Raw genomic sequence first — 22,029 nt, 5'->3', positions numbered from 1 at the left:
GAAAAACAATTGAGATATCAATATGAGTAATATGCATGCATGTACATTCACATAAATTCGAGGAAACCACCATCAGATAACATGTGCTTAACAAAACATACACATTCATTAAGTGGGCAAGCTTTCTTTCAAAATTTGCATCTAGTTTAGTGTAATTTTAATAAGGATACTAATTGTCTGGTTTTGCATATACTAAATTGTTCAGCAAAGTAAACCACACCTGGACCAGGGACCAAGCAACTGTTACCCTCATTGTTCAAAACATTACAAACATCCAATTAGACACTCCTTTGTTTTCTGCATCATATCACCTCCAAACTCTGCCATGTCACAATGCAGTACCATGACCAGAATACAGCCTGACAATACAAAAAATATTTTTTTAATAAAATTTGCCTTCCTTTTTGGACTACTCGAAATACCATCTGGTCATACAAACAGAAGGGTGCAACATTTCAACATTCCACAAGGCTGCGCATTAGATTCCAAGTTAGATGGAGACAATAAGACTTCCTTAAACTGGACCGCCTGCTTTGCTTCTTAGGGCTCATTCAGGACATATGGTCAAAGTGTTGGACTAAGATCGCTCCTACTAACAAGATAGTGGACTCTGGCACTACCTAAAGCTGTATTTCGAACCTCATTAGAGGAAGACCAGATTTGCTAAACAGCAAAATGAAGCCCAAGTAAACATTCTGCATACACAGCCAAATGTGTGACATAAGCTCACCACCTCTCTGAACTATCAGAAGCCAAGGTTCCTCTTATCTGATTCCCAGATTTGGAATGGCTTCTTTATGATTCCAACTTAAATAAGCTGTCTGTAATCTTTCAAATGCAGCTCTATGTCTTTTCAAAGCAAAGTAGCCTAGTACAAATGCTGCTAAGACTACCTGCCCTTCTCAACTGCAATGGAATGTCTCTTAATCTCATCCACTTCTTTCTACAATCTTGTAATTCAATTCAGAAATGCTAGTCCATTAGTCCACACACACACCTAATTACTAATGTGGCACACAGCAGACTACTAAGTGACCCTGACCAAATCACTTAACCAGAGTGTGTCCCAGGACAACTGAAAAGATGGACTGGACTACTCAATGGTTTCCTGGACCACATGCCTTATACCTACTTACCCACGGACCTACCAAGGCAGTGCCTAGTTTTAACAACTGCTGTGAACTTTTCATGTTAGTGCCTGGATACTTAAATTACTGTAGGATCTCAAATTTCAGTAAGTGTTTATACCTAGTTTGGTCCCTACTGTGCAATTTAAATCAAAGTTGCAACTAAGGTGGAGTGAAGGAGGAGACTGTCCTATATTGCAAGCTGTCAGGGAGTGAAACAGTCAGGTACTGATGGTGAGACAGTGCAGTACTAACATTTGTTTTTGAATACCAATAGTGCTTCACTGACAACAAATACAGTAAACGCATGGCAATTTAAATGCAGCCAACTACTTGCTACAGTTTGAGTAGAAAAGCTTGTGTCTTCAGTGTGAAGACCATATAACAGCAAGCTACCAGGAGGCAGGAACACACCAACTTTTTTGCACAAGTAATCTGGACAAAGCCAAAGATAATGGGGGACGACGACAAAGTGCCAAAATCATGGACAATTTTTAATGTTACTCTAATTCGCATAAAAGTTAATAGAACAGGTTTTGCAGCAAGCATGCATTTCCAAAATAAGTGGTATGAAACTAATGCTTGGGAATACTAACTAAATCCTCAATGATTTACCAGAAAATCAAAAATCTTATTGAGCAAAAATACGAAACAGAACTGGACATTCTGCAAAATTCTGGACAATTAAGAGGTATGGGCAGGAATGCAGTATCGGTACTAGTTGCTTGCTACAATTTCACAGCATTTTTTTGTTTTTGAGGGCAAGTTACTTGTGTTTGCAATTTTATTTTTGGTCCACAGTTTAAAAGCTGAGGGAACATAGCACCAGGCAAGCTAACTGGTTTTGAATTAAATGTTGGGATTTTTTTTTAAGATCCTCACTATTTGATTTTATAATGAAGCAGACAAAACCGTTATTGCATATTTCATATGACAAAGTACAGTGCATACAAATATCAAGCAACACTGACTACATGTACAATGAATGCATTCCACATTTAAGCCATTACTTATTTGTGCTAACCAAATTTAGCCAAACAAAAATTATATTACAGTTGCTCTATAGAGGACACAGTCACAAGTTGAACTGCAACTCCATGTACCAGAGATAAGTCATTTGAAGGTTCTGAAGTTTAACATCCAGAAGACCACATTCATCATTTTTATATCAAATAATAAAGATAGCAAGCATAAACTCACAATATAACAAGCTTTTAAAATTTTGCATGCATTATACTTATCCACAAAGGTATAACTATTACAAATATTAAGACAGATTGCCCAATAATTTTGAACAGTTTTTAAAATCAGAAAAATCTGACAGTGAATCTCCATAATGCAATTTCAGATTTAATTACAAAAATTCAACAGACTGAACATGTCTTTGCTCACCATTTCCTCCTTACAAAAGTTTAACACCGGATAAAACTAAGCATAGTATATAGTAACCTACAACGACATTTTCGTAAATATGTCTAAAAGGCGATACCATATGCAATCCTCTAGGTTCACAGACTCTTGTGCAGTAGGGCCTGGGCAACCAGACACAGTCTTGCCACATAACCAAGAGAATTTAGCAGGTGGCCATATGGATTACCCTACTACTCTATTAATAGATCTGCCACTGAGTTGTCATTGTACCTTAGACAGGTGGGGAAGGTAATTTATCTATTGTGGCCAATTAATGGGTAGATAACAGCTGTGGAGCAACAACTGCTAATACAAGAGTTTTGACTATGACAATGCTGTTGCGTCTTTTGGATTTTCCCGGTTAGGGGTCGCCACAGCGGAACTCCGGTCCGCTAATGATTGGTAGTTGATATTTACGTGCCGAGTTACCAGCCCTGACGCTCAACCTTCAATGAAGGTACGCCCATTCACGCATGTCGCCACGCAGAGGACACTCTAGCTGAGAATCGAACCGGACAACATCTGACTGAGCGACAACGCTACCGCAGCACCACCACCGCGGATTACAATATTTTATATTAATTACTTTAAACAGTCTGCCACTAGCTGTTGAGTAAATCTGCATTTTTTTTTTTGAGACTGCACTAACTGGACATATGGATATCAAAAAAGAAATGAGAAACAGAACTGTATAAATGTGACGGAAAACATTTTTTTTTCCTTGGGAATAATTCATCTAAACATACAAAATCAAACATATCACTGTTGCACAAAGTAACCGTAAACTTGAGTGTGGTAATCCTCATCAGGTTTAGCATGGGATAAAGTTTAGGTTCTAAGGTGCTATTTAAACCACATTGCCTTGTAATAAATTATTTTTCTCCATCAGATGAATCAAGGAAAAGTACAGTTGTGTACCTACCATAAATGTAGATGTTCGAGTGTATTCACTGTTGCAGTCATTACACTTGGGTTATCCTGCTGGCAGGCTACCCGCAGCCGGCCTGAATTCAAAAGTCCTGGTCCGGCATTGGTTGCTGTCACCTCTTCCCTGACGTCAGTGCGCCAGGGGTATAAAAGATGCAGCCGATGCCATTTTCTTCAGTTTTTCTAGCCCCAGATGTCAGGTGCCCCCAAAAGGGTAGGCTAAAAATAATGCTTATAAAAAAGCATGCACTGACATAAAAATTACCTTTATCTACAAGCAAATACACCACATAGGTTGTATAGAATAAAGTACAGATAAGTCCCAGCAAAGAAAAGGGGATGGTGGGTAACCTGGACTGCAACAGTGAATACACTTGAACATCTACATTTATGGTAGGTACACAACTGTACTATGTTCAACATGTTTCACTGTTGCAGTCATTACACTTGGGTTGAATCCCAAAGCTGAGGTTGGGTGGCTGGGTCTAAATAGAATTAGGAGTGGCTATGAGGCCCTGCAGAACTGCAGTGGCAAAGCCTGCTCTGGATTTAGAATAAAGAGGTAAGTGGTAGTGCTTTGTAAACGTGTGCACTGAAGTCCAAGTTGCAGCCTCCAAAATATCCTTGGTTGGTACTCCTCTGAGGAAGGCTGCTGAAGTGGCTTCTGCTCTGGTTGAGTGTGGCCTAATGCCCTTATGCACTGTTTTGCCATGTTGTGAATAGCAGAAACGAATGCAGTGGCCTATCCATTTTGAAATAGTCTGCTCTGAGATAGCTTTTCCTTGTGATCCTGCAGCATATTCCACTAGAAGTTGTTCAGTCTTTCTGAAAGCTTTAGTTTTGTCCAAGTAGAAGCGTAGCTGTCTGTGTATGTCCAAAGAATGCAGAAGTCTCTCCCCTTTATTCTGTGGGTTTGGATAAAAAGTGGGCAAATGAATAGTTTGATTAAGAGCCACAGTGGACACTACCGTGGGCATAAATGTTGGGTTCGTCCTTAGAGAAACCCTGTCCGGATGGAAAATAATAACAGGTTCCACAGCCATTAATGCCTGTAAGTAAGTAAGTAATTGCTAAGAGCAGAGCTGCTTTCCATAAGAATTTTATCTTGGCTGTGTTGGCTGGCTCAAAAGGAGGCAGTGTGAGTTTTTACAAAACAAAATTGAGGTCCCATGTAGGTATCGGTGCTCACCTTGGAGGTCTTATGTTTTTGGCCCCTCTGAGGTACTGCCTTAGCAGTGGATGTGAAAAAATAGGCGGTTCCGTATTGTAATGAGCTGAAATGGCAGAGGCATGGATCTTAACTGATGAGAAGGATAGGCCTTTGTCCAGCATCTCAGTTGGGTATTTTAAAATCCAAGGAATATTTGGAACAAGCATGTCAAATCCTTGTGCCTGGTTCCAAGCACAGAATCTTTTCCATTTTTCTGCATAAGATTTTCTGGTGCTGGGCCTCCTAGCCTCCAAAATAACATCCATAACTGCTTTAGAGAGAAGTGTGCTTCGAGTGGTTATATTATCCGCCATGCAGCCAGATTTAAGGTTCTGAGTTGGCTGTGTAGGATCTGATTGTTTTGTTGGGTCAGTAGATGAGGAATTTGAGGTAAGGTCCAGGCTGGGCCTTGAGACAAGCTCTTTAGGATTGGATACCAGTGCTGGCGTGGCCAGTCTGGAGCAATCAGCATCATTTTTGGCTTCTCTTGTCTGACCTTTAGTAGTACCTTGGGTAGGAGAGGCAGAGGAGGAAAGGCATATACTGTAAGGGTTTTCCAGCTGAATGATAGAGCATCAACCTTCCATGCTTGTTTGTGTTAAGTCCTTGTGCAAAATCTCTGTAGGTGACAGTTGTGTGGGGAGGCAAATAGATCTATGTCTGGGCATCCCCATTTCCTTGTTATCATGCTGAAGACTTGTGGATTTAGACTCCACTCGTGAGGGTCCATGAGGTTTCTGCTTAGTTCGTCTGCCAGAGTATTTGTCTTTCCTGGCAGGAATTGTGCTTGCAGGTGCACTTGATAAGTCAATGCTGTGTTCCACAAGGTCATGGCTTGTCTGCAGAGGGGGTAGGAATGCGTGCCCCCTTGCTTATGTACCACATGACTGTAGTATTGTCCGTCTTTATCAACAGTTGTCCTGGAAGGAGTAGGTCCTTGAAGGCTGTCAGGGCATTCTGTATGGCTAGCATCTCTTTTTGATTGATATGAAGATGCATTTGGCTTGTGGGCCACGTGCCCTGAATACATTTTCCTGTCATATGGGCCCCCCAGGCATAATCTGATGCATCTGTTAGTGTCTGCCTGGCTATGGGTAAAGTGAATGTCTGTCCCTTGTGGTGACAGGCCAGTGCCCACCATCGAAACTCCTGTTGCAGGCACGGAATGAGGGTAATTAATGTTTCCAGGCTGTGGCAATGTTGAGTCCAAACACTTTTTAGGAACCATTGTAGCTTCCTCATATGCAGTCTTGCATATGGAATTAGCAGAATGCAGGATGCAATGAAGCCCAAAGCCTGCAGAATTTTTCTTGCAGGTAACTGGGTCTTTCTTGCCATCTTTTCGAAGTAAGAAGTCAGTTGGCTTCTCTCACGCCAGACAAACAAAGGCATCTGGGCAGTTGTATTTAAGCTTGCCCCCAGGAATATTATCTCTTGAGAGGGTACTAGTTTTGATTTCTTTTTGTTTACTATGTACCCTAGGCAAATTAATAATCTTTTTACAAACGCCAGATGCTTCAGTAGAATGTCTTTGCTCTCTACTTGAATAATGCAGTCGTCCAAGTAGGGATATATTTGAATTCCTCTTTGTCTGCAAAATGCAATTACTGGTGCCAGGCATTTTGTGAAGACCCTGGGCGCAGTAGATAAGCCAAAGGGCAGGGCAGAGAATTGGTAGTGCATTGAGCCAGCTATGAATCTAAGGTATCTTCTGCACGTTTGTCTGATTGGGACATGCAGGTATGCTTCTTTGAGGTCCAAAGTTACTAGTCAAGCCTTCTTGCCCAGCATGGGCAGAAGCTGCTGTAGTGTCAACATTTTGAATTTTGGAACGTCCAGAAAAGTGTTTAGAATAGACAGATCCAGTATAGGTCTCCAAGCTTTGTCCTTTCAGGGTACCAAGAAAAGTCTTGAGTAAAATCCTTGTCCCTGCTCTTGCTGTGGTACTGGCTGAATAGCCCTCATGTCCAAGAGAGATGAGATTTGCTTTTGTGCCTCTGTCCATTGATTATGTGGCAGGTCTGGCATACCTTTTGTCTTTGGAAGAGTGTCAAAGTGGAACCTATAGCCCTGAGAAACTATATTCAAGACCCATTTGTCCTGGGTGATCATGTGCCAATTTTGCGAAAAAAGTGCTAGCTTTCCCCCTAAGGGTGCTGCCAAAAGATAAGTGCTCACCATTGGCAGTGGAAAATCATTGGGACTGTTTCCTACATGGCTGTGACTTGTCTTCTCCGCTTTTGGAGGTAGGAGCACCCCATTGTTTAGGCCTGTATGAGCCTTAGGGCTGAGATCTGCCTCTAGGGCATCTGTATCTGTCTCTGTGGCCTGTCTGACACAGGAAAGGACCAATTCTTAGAAGGCCAGTTCCTGCTAAATCTAGGTGGCCGAACCTGTAAGAAATCCTTTACTGTCTGCACAGATTTCGCTTTATCCTCCATTTTCTTTAACACCTCTTCTGCCTTAGCACCAAACAAAGTATCATGCTCTAATGGAGCATCCAATAATTTTGCTTTAACATGATCAGGCAGATTCTGTTCCTTTAACCAAGCATGCCTTCGAATGACAGAGCCTGTAACAGCAGCCCTGCAAGAGGCCTCCAGTGAATCAAAACCACATTGCAAAGTATGCTTTCCCACTTGTTCAGCTGCATGCAATAAATTCTGCATTTCCTTGTTTTCAGCACATTCAGAATTTATCAACATTTTCTGTTTTAACAGTGACATTAAGTATTGCTGATATTTAAGCATATGAAACTGACAATTTAAAGCCCTTACAGCCAAGGTAGCAGAAGTGTAAACTTTTTCCCCCCATCTGTCCAGTACTCTAGAATCCCTAGCAGAGGGAACAGGATTTTTTGCAGTGGAAGCCTTGACTCCTTTGAGACCCTAAGATATAGTTTCTGGGTCAGCAGCAGGGTTTTTATATAGAAATTTATGAGAATCTGGAACCCTGTAGTACCTGTCTGGCTTAACGGGTGCAGGGGGTAAAGAGTCAGGAGACAGGCTGGACTCTGAAAATACATCATCTACAATGTCTAGTACAGGTGGAATAGCAAAAGGTATGTGCTGAGGAAGTAAAAGAAAATCTCGAGCCTTTTCTTAGATTCTGAGTAACCTTGGCTCTCCCAGTGAAAATGCTCCCTCGTGGTATGCAGGGTTTCCCCAAAAGAATAGTCCTCAGGAGGAGAGGCTGAAGGGATAAATTCTTCAGCATCAGAATCCTCATAGGGAGGAAGAGAGTATCGCTGTTCTGAAGAGGAATCAGAAGAAATTGAAACCTGATCAGAAGAATCATATTCAGTGTCTTGCCTAGGCCTCTTATCAGGAGGGGGATGGGAAACCCTGATCAAAGTAATTAGGTCTTCGGCCATTTTGAGCATCTGTTTCTTAGGCATGGAAGTCTGTCCAGGAGAATGCTGTACTTGTTTCTTTGTCTTTAAAGCTGTTTTGGTCTTTGCCTTGGAAGCTGAAGTTGGCTTGATGTATAACTGTATTGGTCTGAAAACACCCTCAGAAGCTAATGCCTGCTCAGCAGCTCCAGACCCATCTGAGGGAATAGTTTCCGAAGGTCCAATACCTTGAGTATCCAGAGGCCTAGTTGTCTCCATGTGGGAGTCGGAAGCGGCCTGTGGCTCTGAGGTAGCGGGTGTCAGGGGCTGCGAAAGTGCCTCACTGATAACCGGCGACTGGCCTTGCGGAGGCTTTGTTGTCGGTTTTGGACCTCGGATGCCTGTCCTTTTCTTTTTCCTTGCGCTTTTTATGAAGTCCGGTCATCGGCTGTTTCGACGGCATTATATAATTAAACCTTCAGCCAAAGTAATGAAATGCAAAATCATACCAACGCTTAATAGTGCGTTGGTTAAATCTAGCACAAAACCGACAACTAGCAATGTCGTGGTCAGGGCCTAGGCAAGGAATACAGTAAGAATAAAAATCCTTATGAGGTATTTGCTTCCCACAAGAAATACATCGGTCTGGAGCAAGAAAAAAGTTTCCCCAACGGGGTACTTAGCTTTATTGAAGACTTCGGATCTGAAATTCGATTTCGAAAATCTCAAGAGTCGGCTGATCAGCACTTGTGAACTGCTTTTGCTTCGGGCACTGCACGGCAAAAAAAAGGCTGGAGAAAATGGCATCGGCTGCATCTTGTATACCCCTGGCGCACTGACGTCAGGGAAGAGGCGACCACAACAGACGCCGGACCAAGACTTTGGAATTCAGGCCGACTGTGGGTAGCCTGCCAGCAGGATAACCCAAGTGTAATGACTGCAACAGTGACAGAAAGCAATGGATATTGATCAGCTATTAATATATAGTTATTAACAATAATACTGGTGTTATGTAAGAGGATGACAAATTCATTAAAAAGCTCAATGTTTCTCTGATAGTGAATGAAAAAGAAAAGCACAGAGATTTAAATATGCTAGTAATTAAAGCACAGAGATTTAAATATGCTAGTAATTGAGCAAATCCCTTAGAACTATCAAGGAAAGGTACAACACTAGGACAGAAATTCATAGTTTTAATTTGTAACATCATGGCTTGAATCCATAAGGTTCATTTTGAAAATGATGTTCATATGGTCTGAAAGATACAAGCTTAAAAACTCCAACCTATAGAAATGTTGAGATTCAGTAATTTTCAAAGTCAAAGTAAACTTTGTCATTTAGAACTACACACTTGTAGCCTAAACAAAATTTTGTGCATCTGCTCATTTTTTGAGATTACAAAGGAAAGTGAAACAACACATACAAGTAGAGAAATAAACTAAAATACAATACTCCCAATATATGCAAGAAAGAGCAGAGACATTTACCAACACTTGTACGAAAAGAATATCCTCCCCCAAGTTAAATTAACTGCACTATTTAAAATAATACAAAACACACTACAGATTGAACAATTCCTATGTTAATTGTCTAATATTGCACTTGAGTGGGTTAAATAATATTAACTATGGATATAATAAATAAATATTGTACTTACTTGGACTATATCTAAGTATATATTACACAAGTAAATAAAGACTGACAAACGTCCAAATCCCTGGGACTTGTGCCAGAGTTCAGAAGTCTAACCATTGTAGGGTAGAAACAGTTATTGAATCTTGTAGCCCTGCAGCAGATGCTGTGATATCTCCTGCCTGATACCAGATGCTTAAACAGTCCATACGCAGGATGCGTGTCATCCTGAATTATTTTGGTGGCCTTTTGGATGCTTCTTGCAGAATAAAGTAGTTGTATGAATGGAAGACTGGAACCGGTTACCTTCACTGCAACTCTCACCACTCTTTGTAGGGCCTTCCTTTCTGTAACTGTGCAACTTCCAAACCACACTGTGACATTGCAAGCGAGGATGCTCTCTATTGCAACTCTGTAGAAGGTGGTGAGAATATGAGGAGGAAGCTTAGCTTTTTTTCAGCCTTCTTAAAAGTGGAGGGACTGGTGCGCTTTCTTGACCAGCTGATTGGTGTTTCCCCAACCACAAGGGATCTTCTGGTGTGTGTACACCCAGGAATTTCATACTCTTAACCCTCTCCACACTCTCACCATTGATCCTGAGCACCGAATGGTTTGTTCTTTTCCTGAAGTCAAGGATAATCTCTTAGGTCTTGCTTACATTCAGGTCAAGGTCGTTCCTCTCGTACCAACTGATCAGAGATGCCACCTCCTCTCTGTACTCCCTTTCATACTCCTTTGTGATGAGCCCCACAAGTGTGGTGTCATCAGCAAACTTGATATGGCTGGACTTGTGCCTCACATAGCGGTCATGGGTCAGGATAGTGAACAACAGTGGGTTGAGAACACACCCCTATGGAACCCCGGTGTTGATCATGATGCACTTTGATGTATTCTTACCCGAACACAGCCTTTGTGGTCTATTAATCAGGAAGTCCAAGATACAGTTGTGCCAGTTTTTCTATCAGCTGCATTGGTACCACACCATATTAAATGCAGAGCTGAAGTCTATGAACAGCATCCTCACATGATTGTCTCTGCCCTCTAAATGCTCAAGGGAGATGTGTAGTGCTACTGACATGGCATCAGTCATGGACCGGTTAGCTCTGTACGCAAACTGCAGAGGGTCAAATCAGGAGGTAGGCATGATGAAAGATGCTTTATGATCAACTGCTCAAAAAATTTCATAACAGTGGATGTCAGAGCAACTGGTCTGTAGTCGTTAGGGCTGGAGGGAATGGTTTTCATAGGTAGTGGGATGATGTTAGTTTCCTTGTAGCACAAAGGCACTTTTGCAATGGCAAGCAAGGTGTTAAATATTTCCAGGAGCACTGTGTACAGTTGATCAGCACAGCCTTTTAACACCTTGCCCAGTATATTGTCTGGGCCAGCAGCCTTCCTGGGGTTCACTCTACTTAGCTCTCTTCTTGCCTCCTCTGTGCTGAAGCAGAGTACTGCATCCTTCTAATCAGTGGGTAGCTTTAGTGCCAACTTGTTTTTTCCTCAAATCTACCAAAGATGATGTTCAAACTGTCCATGTACTCTATGCTGTCTTCATAATGTGGTGACTTGATTGTGTAGTCAGTGTACTGTATTGCCTTGCCATAGTCTCCTTGCATCCTTCATGTCTTCAAAGTGGGTCTGCACCTTTCCGTCATACCATACTCCCTTTTAGCCTTTTATACCTCCCCCAGACTACCTCTCCTGCTACATTTAGGGCTGCTTTGTCCTTAGCACTGTAAGCAGAGTTTTGCTCTCCTTCAGAAGCTCATATACCTTAGGGGTGAGCCATGGCTTCTGGTTAGTTCTAATAGTGATATTCTTGGTATTTGTTACCCCATATCAACACAGTTTGAAATGTATGCCATCACTACCTCACTGTGTTAATCACTGTTCAGATGTTGATTCACTGTGGTTGCCTCCTTGAACGTATATCCCAGTTGGTTCTTTCAAAGCAGTCTTGGAGGGCCTCCATAGCACCCTCGAGCCATACACTGATTTGTTTCTTTGTGGGTTTCTCTAACCAGTGCAGATTTAAAAAATGGCGAAAGCAAGATGGTACAATGGTCAGTTTCCCATTTGTGGGAGTTGCATTGTCTTGTAAGCATTCTTTAAGTTTATGTACACCTTTGTCCAGGATATTATCCCTCCTTGTAGGAATGTCCACATACTGATGATAGAGTGGGAGCACTTCTTTCAGATCTGCTTTATTAAAGTCACCAGCTGCCATGTGTACAAAGTCATGATATCTGCTATGCAGCTCACCCATGTGATTGCATAGCTTATTTAGAGTCTCGGTGGTATTAGCACTAGGTGGGATATACACACCACTGTTACACTGATCCCATTCAGCTCCCTTGGCAAGTAAAGTGGTCTACATTTAATGGACAGAAACTCTTATGTTCTCCGAGCAGTGTGACAGTATGATTTCACAGTTGCTGCACCATCTTTTGTTAACATAGATGCAGAATCCACCTCCTCTGGCCTTTCCATACAGTGCATGTTTTCTGTCTGCACGAAACAGCGTAAAATTCTCCAAGTTTACTGCACTATCAATTATCTTGTCATGCAGCCACATCTCAGTACTCAAAAATAAACAAGTATTTCTCATCTTGTCCTTGTTGGAAAGTTCCAGTCACAAGTAGTCCATCTTACTATCCAGTGATCTCAGATTAGTTAGCAGTATAGTTGACAGTACAGGCCTGTAGGGGTTTGCTTTTAACTTTACATCATTACCCGATTTCCATTCTCTTTTCCTTGTTCTCTGACATCTCTTTTTTTTTCCCCTTGTCCAGCTTATTCCAGAAACTTGTTCTACCAGTTTCAGGCACTTTAGAGTGTGAAGAGTTAAAATAAATACCCAGATATTGTAGCTCCATCCAAGTAGTCAGACACAGATACTCAGCAGACTTCAAGGCATCCAGCCAGCAACAAATAGATGAAACCTGTTTATTTTCTAGTAACTTCTGTCTACTGTAATTGTACCTTCAACTGGAAGTGCAGAAACTATTTTTTTTGAGTTTTCTGTGTAAAGAAGACATGATATGCATACCTCTAGAATGAGCCGACACAGCCGCAGTCACAAATGGCGCTGCCATTTTTTTTTTAAGCCAGCCTCAGTCTTAAGGCCACAAAATTCATTCAGATTGATGCAAAGAATTTTGCCTTCACAATGAAAGTTGTCGTTTTGGTAATTAACTGCACTAAACTATTCCAAAAAGATCTTGCAGACTGTGTTACACAGTAAAAACAGTTGTGGAAAACAATTTTACCTATTGAGGCTTTTCCTAATATCACAAATTTAAATTTAGACCAGGACATTGACCCAACATCAATACTGCAACATGTAGCACACCTGCCTATGGTACAGAAGGCTGTGTGTGTTCTACTTCCACACCCGGTAGTTGGATTACTGACACTGCAATACAGCATAAGGGATTGCCTACACTTCTGATTGTGTCATTCTTTGGGTGAGATGTTAAACCACGGCCTCATCTGCTTGACTTGGTAGCAGCACAGGCAGATGTAAAAGATCTCATGGTACCTACCCAAAAGGAGTAGTTCCCTGAAGTCCTGCTGAATTTCTCCTAGTAGAAGCAGTATTCCCACTACTTTGGGTCTCCCCCTGAAGAGAGGGGTCTAGCCTACTGGGACTAACCCTGTCAACACAAGATAGATAGACAGACAGACATACAAATAAAATCGTATTTTATTACATTAACTGAATGCTTAGTGTATCAGAATCTAATTTATACTTGACTCAAAATATTCAAGCTCCTCTACTGAAATACTGATTTTCAGGGCTAGTATACTCTTGTGCTGTAGCAGAGTTGTGTAAAATCTTATCATAATGGTAGATGTCCTTGCCTTCACCACTGCAGTACTTATTACACATGGGATTCCCTGCCGTGAAGCCCATAGTCCAGCCAGTCTACCAAAGTCTACCATTGCTTTAAGGTACGCTGAACGTCACCTACACAGACTTCATGTAGCACAGGGCATAAAGGTGACGTTCAGGCATACCATCCTCAGAACTGATTGTCCCAGTAGGAACAGCAGCCCAAGGAAAACCAAACCACACCAGCACATCCAGGAAGGGAAAAAAAAGACTAGGGGGATAGAAGGAGGGAGTGAATACTGCAGCGATGAAGGCAAGGATATCTACCTTTATGGTAAGATTTTACACAACTGTACTATTTCCATACATTCACCGCTGTAGTATTCATTACAATATGGAAGAGTGCCAAAGCTCAAGAAGAAACTTGGGAGGAGGAAGCAGCAGTAGAGCCTTCTAAGAAGCCATGAAGAATGGCATTAGCAGAACCAGCTCTAGAGATACCATCCAACTTGTAATGTTTGGTAAAGGTATGCACAGAAGTCCAGGTAGCTGCTTCAAGAATAGAATTAAGTGTCTGAACCCTTGAAAAAAGCAGCAGCAGAAGCCACAGCTCTAGTAAAATGAGCCTTTACAGAAGGAAGGCTCTCACCATGAAAAGTATAATAAAAAGAAATAGCCTTTGAAATACAAGTAGAAATAGTTTGCTTGGAAACAGCCAATCCCAAAGTCCCAGAATGAAAGGAAACAACTGATAAGACTTTTCTGACAGCTTTAGTCTTATTGAAATAAAATGTGATCTGTCTATGCATGTCTAAGGTATGCAGCATCCTCGCACTGTCAGACTGCAGAGAGGGGAAAAAAGTAGGCAAATTAATAGATTGATTAAGTGACAACTCATTAACCACCTTGGGCATAAAAGGATTAGTACGCAAGGACACCCTGTCCTCATGAAATATCAAAAAAGGTGGACAAGCCATAAGGGCTTGCAACTCATACACCAATCTGACCTCCAGTAGTTCCCCCAAATGACCCAAGTCAGTACTTTGGCCACATATGCAAAAGCAGTTCAGTAACAAAAAAAAAAAAAAAAAAAAGGTTTACCCATTCAGTAGTTTGTGTGTGTATGCAAAAGCACATAACTGACACCAACATAAAATATTTACTCCAATGACCCATTCAGCTGTTTGACCATGTAAGAAAAAGCACTTCAATGACAACAAAATGAATAAATAACCCCAATGGCCTCATCAACTGTTTGCTCACATATACACCACAGGTTTATATTAAATCAGCGAACACTGATTTATCAACCCTTTAAAAGTGAAATCTTGAAATCCCGAAGACACAGAACAGAGATTTTTTTCCCCAGGGAAAAAAATCTCTGAGCTGTTTTTGGGACTTTGCCATTTCCTCCACTATGGTGCAATCTCAGAGTTGGGATATTTAAGTAGGGGGGTGAAGCCCCCCACTTTAGTGTGTCTGTTGTGGAACAGCGATTTTTTCCCTGGGAAAAAAATCCCTGTTCCGTGTCTTAGAGATTAAGGTTTGGCTTTTAAAGTGTCGATAAATCAGTGTTCGCTGATGTAATATAGCCCTACACCACCACTAAAATGACACTAAAATGAAACATTTCCCCAATACCCTCTAGTAGTTTGTCCAAATATGCATATGCACCAAAAAAATGAAACGTTTCATCCAAATGACTCCTTCAGTAGTTTGTCCATTTATCCAAAAGTACTTCACCTACATCAAAATGAATAATTTCTCCTGTGAACCAGTCAGTGGTATGTTCATGTAGGTACAAAGTCCAAAATGAAACCATGACCTCAACTGCGCTTAACCAGTTTCTCCATATATGCAAAAGCACTTCATAACAATAAAATGAATAATTTCACCAAAGTTCCTCTTTGTACTTTTTCCATGTATGCACAAGCACTTCACGGACATCAAAATGAAATGTTTCCCCCAGTGATCCCTTCAATGATATGTTCATGTGTGTACAAACAGCAAAATGAAACCTTTCCTTCAACAACCCTTCCAGTATTTTTTTGAGGGATGCACAGCCACTCAAATGACACCAAAATTAACCCTTTCCTCCCAATTAGCCTTCCAGTAGTTTATTCATGTATGCACAAGCACTTCACAGAGACCAAAAAACATTTAACAACCCTGCCAGCAGTTAGCCCATGCATGCGCAATCATTCAATTGACACAAAAATGAAACATTTGCTCCAACGACCCCCCCCTGCACTTTGCCCATGTATACACACTCAGTTGACACCAAAATTAAACCTTCCCCCATGACTCCTTTAGCAGTTTGTCTATGTATGCACAATCACTTCACTGACATCAAAATGCATAATTTCCTCAAACAATCCCTTCATTGGTATGTCAATATATGCACAAACACCAAAATGAAAACTTACCTCCCAAGGACCTTCCCAGTAGTCTTCCCAGAGAAGCACAACCATTCAAATAACATAAGAATTACCACTTCCCCAATGACCCTCCCAGTAGTTTTTCCATGTATGAAGTGAAATGATACCAAAATGAAACGTTTCACCAAAGACACCTGCAAAAGTTTGCCCATGTGTGCACTCAATTGACACCGAAATGAAAATTTTCCCCCAACGACCCTTCAAGCAGTTTTCCAATGTATGCACAAGCTCTGAAATGAAAACAGCACCCTTTCACCTATCAACCCTCTTCAGTAACACACAAACACTGCTGCCCTATGCACGTGTATGATACAATTGCAACAGCGATCGGAATAGAAGAAAGAGAAATTAATAAAATACAAGGCACTAACACCTGCACAAATGCTGCTGTTTTTATTTTAAATACAGGTCACTGGAAACAAATGCCGTTCAGTCCTGCAAAAGTTATGAGGTCAGACTGAAAAAAAACCCCTCTTCAGCAGATGCTGAAAAGGATGTTCCATTAGTAAACTTCATACCACGTGGGCTATATGCAAACCTAAGGATTGCTGATATGTTGTGGGTGGCTCCATTTCTGTTTTGGAGCAGTGATGTCCGCAGCTGGGCAGGGAATCGAGAATAAAAAATTTAAAGCTGCAGCTGTGACGTGAGCAACGGCAACAACAGGAGCTGTTTTCCAATCGCAAGATGAAGACTTTTCCATGCAGCCCATGCAGAATGTTACTGTACGTTGCAGAAACGGGGTAAGTGTGGAAAACAGTCAGAAATAGTGTTATGACCAGGATGGAAAAATGGGGATTATTGGACAGGAAGAGGGAATGTGAAAGTGAAAACACTGTTCTCCTTTAAGTCTTTTACATACTGTATTCATTCTTAGAAGTCAGCTGTTCTTTGCTATACAATGAATGAGAGTTTGTGTGTGTAAAGTATATGAACAAAGTCTTGTGTATGGGATGGGAACACCTTTACTGTTATCAAACAAGTAAATCAAGAATGTTTTCATGGATGGAAGGAGCGGGCATCAGTGTGCGACTATCAAAAAACCATTTACTGCTGCAACCCGGCAACAGTTTTAAATTTCAAAATTCATAACTGTAAGCCCTGGAATAGTGAGATGGAATGTGCAAAATTGGGACTTACTCATTCCAAGTCCTAAATCGCAGTGTTTCAGAGAATTCACTACTCAAGGTATGGCAATCTTTGAGTTAACACAAAGTTATGGAGGTGGTGGAGGAGGAAAAAAAAATTAAATAAGCAGTGACTGTCAACATTTGCTGCTCTCTATAGTTTTACATTTTTTTCCATAATTCCAGGACTCCGTTACAACTGGAAGCCCTGCAAAACTGCAGAAAAGATACCCTGACAGGAATATTGTTGACAGACAGAAATGTCAGCCAGTTATGCAAAGACTGTTCAGTTAGTGGCTAAATGCAATGTAGCAGCATTACAAGCTTGGCAGGCTCTATGCTGCAGGTGGGTACACCACAATCATAAAATGGTCACACTTGGAACTGTGCATGCACCTACTGAAGAAGCAAGTATACAAAAGGTTGCAGCTGGAAGGTATTGGGCGTTAGCTTAGACTCCTCTGCAGAAACATGATGCTGCACTAGCATTGTCAATCACCTAACTGGCCCTGGAAATAGATTGGATTGAGCTCGGGGAGGCTAATTCAGGTCCAGATGACTTACTGAGAGGCCAGCTGTGCCAAGGGGGTGAGTGGGTGGGAATATATAGCATACCCTACAAAGGAGAACACACATGCACTGAATCTGGTCTGTTTTGTGAGCAGATGGCCAGGCAACTTAAAACTTAAATATGAAACAAATGTCTTAAAATATACTACTGTATTGTAACAAAGTGTGCCAACCTATTTCACATTTTTAGATTAGAAAACAGTGCAAAAACTGGGTTAATGTCTGAAACAATAAAGGCAGACAAAAAAATTTCTGTATCATGAGATGAAAGGCAGAACTGAGATACTTACATGCACGAGGGCAGCAGCATTTTTCAGGACAGCAAGGGCATCTGACATAGCAGCAACAGGTATGAGGACAACACTGGCACCAACAGATTCCGATAAGGAGCAACAGCAGAAGAAATGCAAGGACCACAAGCACCACAAACAACCAGTCTGTGAGAGAGAAGTGAACATTATGATACACCATAAAACGTTATGCACTTGGCTTTGTTTTCAGTCAGCTTCAAAACACATAATGCATCTAAGAAATCATATTATACAAGAATGTTGAATATTTTTCTGCAGAGAGTCTGAAGTAGTAATAAAAGTACTTACAAGGTTACCAGAAGAAAATGAAGCGTCATCTCTGCAAGACGTATCAAAATTTTGTTGTTACTCAGGAAAAAGTGTATGCGGAGTTAAAAAAATGCTTTTTTGGCTAACCAAATTTGCCGACAACTGCAAGTTGGGAGCAATCACTAATTCTCCAAAGGGTTGGGTATCCTCCATGAGGGTCTGACGAAGGCAAAACACTGTGCCAAAACCATGGCCTAAAACTCGGTGCAAAAAAAAAAAACAATCATACCCTTTTTTTTTGGGGTAGGGGGCAAGCTGCAAATTATAACACTGACAGCACTCTCCGTGGTAAGGGACTTGGGAACTCTGGTTGACAGGAACCTGAACATTGATCACCATGTGTCCATGGTATTCTACACACTGCAATTTAAGCAAGGGCATGGCATCAAGTTCTAAGCAGATCTTAGTCTCACTATACTCAGCCTCTCTAGACCAAAAACAGAATACAATGCACCTTTTCAAATGTACCTGACCAGGCATTTGCAGCTAGATGGTGCAACCACAAAGGTTCCTCACTTGGGGGTAAATATGTCCTATGCGAACTGCCTCATAGCTCTATCCCTGTACTCAGCCTCCTACAAACTACCAAGGGGCAGCCTATGCCTAACCTACAAAGCATTCTCCGATCTAGCCCTAAGAGATCTGCTAGACATTCTCAAAACAAATAGCACTAGAATTACCTGATCTAAGGATCTAAACCTAGTCTGTGACAAACACAACATGTTGAACTGGCAGGTATGGGTGTCAGAGATTCACCCTTTTCTAAATCAGAATTCCCATTCAGGTGAAGCAGAGTTCTTCCCTAAGCCTTTTCAAATGCAGTTTGGACCAGTGGATGGAAAACCCAAATTCATCACTAGCTTCTCACCTATGGCCACTATACCAAAGCAGTTCTAGCCCATGGGCATTGACAACTGTGAAAAATTGGGCATGAATTGCTAACCATAAAAAGGCTCCAAGGCCATTAGCCTAGTAATCTCCTATGATCCTATATTATTATTGATAAGGTCATTGTTCTGATAAGAAGCTATTACTTTCATATATTCTATAGGACTGTTTTTTTTGAACATACAATCCCAACTTTCAGCTTACATGCCCACATTAATAGAAAGAAGGCTGATCTTATATGCAGTAGCAGCTTCTCATCTCTGTTTGAATACGTCACATTTTCCCAGAAGTTTCACTTCAATAAAAAAAAAACTTAAATGTACATTTTTATTTTAACCCCCAACCATTTAACTCAAACACAAAAACACTATTTACCACCTTCCAAAAAGGGAACTTAACCTATACGTAGGTACAGTTGCCCTAAAACTGACAGCCACCTCCATAGGCTTTACCTATTCTAAATTAAGGCTGTAACATGCACTTCCAGCACGATTAAGCTTATGTTCCACCCTGCACTAATACCACCATCTAATCTCGCCCCATCTCAGTTTCCCCTCCCAGATGTTATCTTGCATGTTATTAGTTAACTGATCTTTAGACTTAATAAAAGGTGTACTGACTACTCTTGAATGAATACACTACATTGTGCACTGTTATTTTTACACAGTGGTGCTAAAAGTTACAATTAAAGCATCTACTTGCAAAAGTACTCCCCTTCAGTGCAACATAATGCATTTATTTTTGGTGAACTGCTTGCAAGTCCCCCTTTAAGTACTAAATTATAGTGTTTTTCAAAGAAATAATTAGGAAATCGCTGAATCATGAACTCTGAATCAAGTGCTTGTAGCTGTAGGTAGTCTTCAGCTGCAAAGCTTTGCTATTAGAGAAGGGGAAAAACACTAAGTTTTACAAATGCATGAAAAGGTTCCCAAATGCTGGGAAATGCTTTTCAATTTCTAATCTGTTTGCTCATCTACAACTTACAAACAGTAAAAAGTAAGGTTCTCCAATGGGACATTTATGTGGATAAAACAAATGAAGCAAGGATACTAATGAACACACAGCAAACAGTCTGACAGACGCATGACCTGTGTTCCAAATGGCAGCAAGATAGGCTGAAGATCCAGACTCATACATCCGTCTTTACACTCCAATACATACAAGCTGACGTCATACATCGGATTTAGCTTCGGTACCATGGCCAGACATCAGCAGGGACAACCTACATGTCACAAATAATGCAACAGTGATTTCAGGGCAGCTACTTTACAATGTAACATGCAGTTTACTTAAAGAAATTTATTATAAATATAATACTAACAAAAAATAACTTCCTACTTACATTTTCAGTCAATTCATTATCCTTCGAAACATTAACAAAGTGGGAATTCTGCTTTACAGTCCTCCTACCAATTTAACAGTCCACAGACTTAAACGTATTTTAGGTGCTTCAAGCAGATGCACAGTTCTCATGCCCAGACTGCATCTTTCTGAAATGTCAAATCGCTAGTCTTCTTCCTCATCTCAACCACTAAACGATGGTCTGTTTTTTTCTAGTCCGCGCCCATTTTTTTTTCACTCAATCATTTCTTTTGGAACAATGGAAATGTTTTACTGGCAGGCTCTCTTTGGGGGCTTTGGTAGAGGTATGAGAAGGAGAGTTCCCTTCAGCCTGATGGCAGACTCCAAGTAGCATTTTTAATTTCTTTCTTAGGCTATTCTTCATTCGAAAATGTCTTTGATCCTCCAGGAAACATTCTAAAATTGGCTGGATATATCACCTTGAATCTCATAACCGCCTATCCCTATCTTCTGAATTGCAGGGATAAACTTGTTTCTCTTATACAGTGAATAATCTTATTTCCACAAATACTCTGGGGTCTCCAGTTGTTAAGGTTTCCCTTCTGCTACAATTTTGTGAAGAGCAGCTCTTTCTGCTTGTATGATTACATCTTTACAACTACTGGTTTCCTTCTCATGAAAGAACTTGGAACATATACAGAGTTCCCCTTTCAATTAACAAATCCTGTTGTGGAATACCAGTTGATTATCTACACCAAATTAATGCAATTTATTTCCTTCCCACCTCTGTGGAGCAGTAGATAATTTCAAATTTTCTCTCTGTACTCTGGCTTCTAACTATTTTTTGAAACTGTTCTTCTTGAGAAGCCTCATAGTCAGTCAACCTCTGACTTTTGCAGTCTTAATCTCCAATTTCTACAATTTTATCAGTTCATCTGAATAGCTACTTAAACCTTATTCTATTCCTTCTAGCTACTTATCATTTGACTTGACACATTTCTCCAATTCTGCACTTGAGCAACTCTGAACGCATTTCTTTCATCTAAATTACTGAACTTCATCCCCTGTACCAAAGTTGAAACCTGCAGTGCATTTTGTCGAACAGCTGCAAGACTCTTCCCTACTAGAGTTTTTCTGCTCCATTATAGATGGGCTTCCTCTTACTTCCTCAAGAATTCATTTTTGCTGGCATCCAGAAAGTACAGTGCCGAGCCATTAAATTACTTTTACCTAAACCATCAGCTTCCACTAGCTCTCTCCTTTATTTCTCTAAATCAACCTGCTCTCCAGAATGCAGCCATCACAGAATTAATATTGCAAAGGAGACAAAGAACTGGATATATAATTTTTGAAAAGGTAAGGACCAAATTTCATAGAAATAAATGGAATTTGTGGGGGCAATACTTGAATCATGTCCATGTACAGGAATGAGGTTTAGGGGAAGGTAGAAAGAGCAAGTTATGTAATGTTAGACTTAATGTAAATTAACAAGAAAGCCATGTGAAGACTGGTAGAGATCGGTGAAGGCTGCCAGCCTAGCCAGATAGAATTCTATACATAATTCTATCATTTGTAAATATGAATGTGAATCGCAGGCTTCTTGTCTTAAATG

At 40.8% G+C, this 22,029-nt stretch overlaps 1 protein-coding gene across 1 annotated transcript in view; it reads right to left on the bottom strand.

Annotated features, from left to right (window-relative positions):
- LSR (lipolysis stimulated lipoprotein receptor) overlaps positions 1-22,029 on the bottom strand; it is a 734,631-nt gene that overhangs the window by 209,524 nt on the left and 503,078 nt on the right. Inside the window, exon 4 of the mRNA XM_044079331.1 lies at positions 17,898-18,044. Coding sequence (XP_043935266.1) covers positions 17,898-18,044 — 147 coding nt within the window. The remainder of the gene's footprint in view (positions 1-17,897; positions 18,045-22,029) is intronic.

Source organism: Protopterus annectens, chromosome 8.part0, assembly GCF_019279795.1.
Source record: "Protopterus annectens isolate FY-2018-M chromosome 8.part0, PAN1.0, whole genome shotgun sequence".
Lineage (NCBI taxonomy): Eukaryota > Metazoa > Chordata > Ceratodontiformes > Protopteridae > Protopterus > Protopterus annectens.
This window is presented reverse-complemented; position numbering and strand designations above follow the sequence as displayed.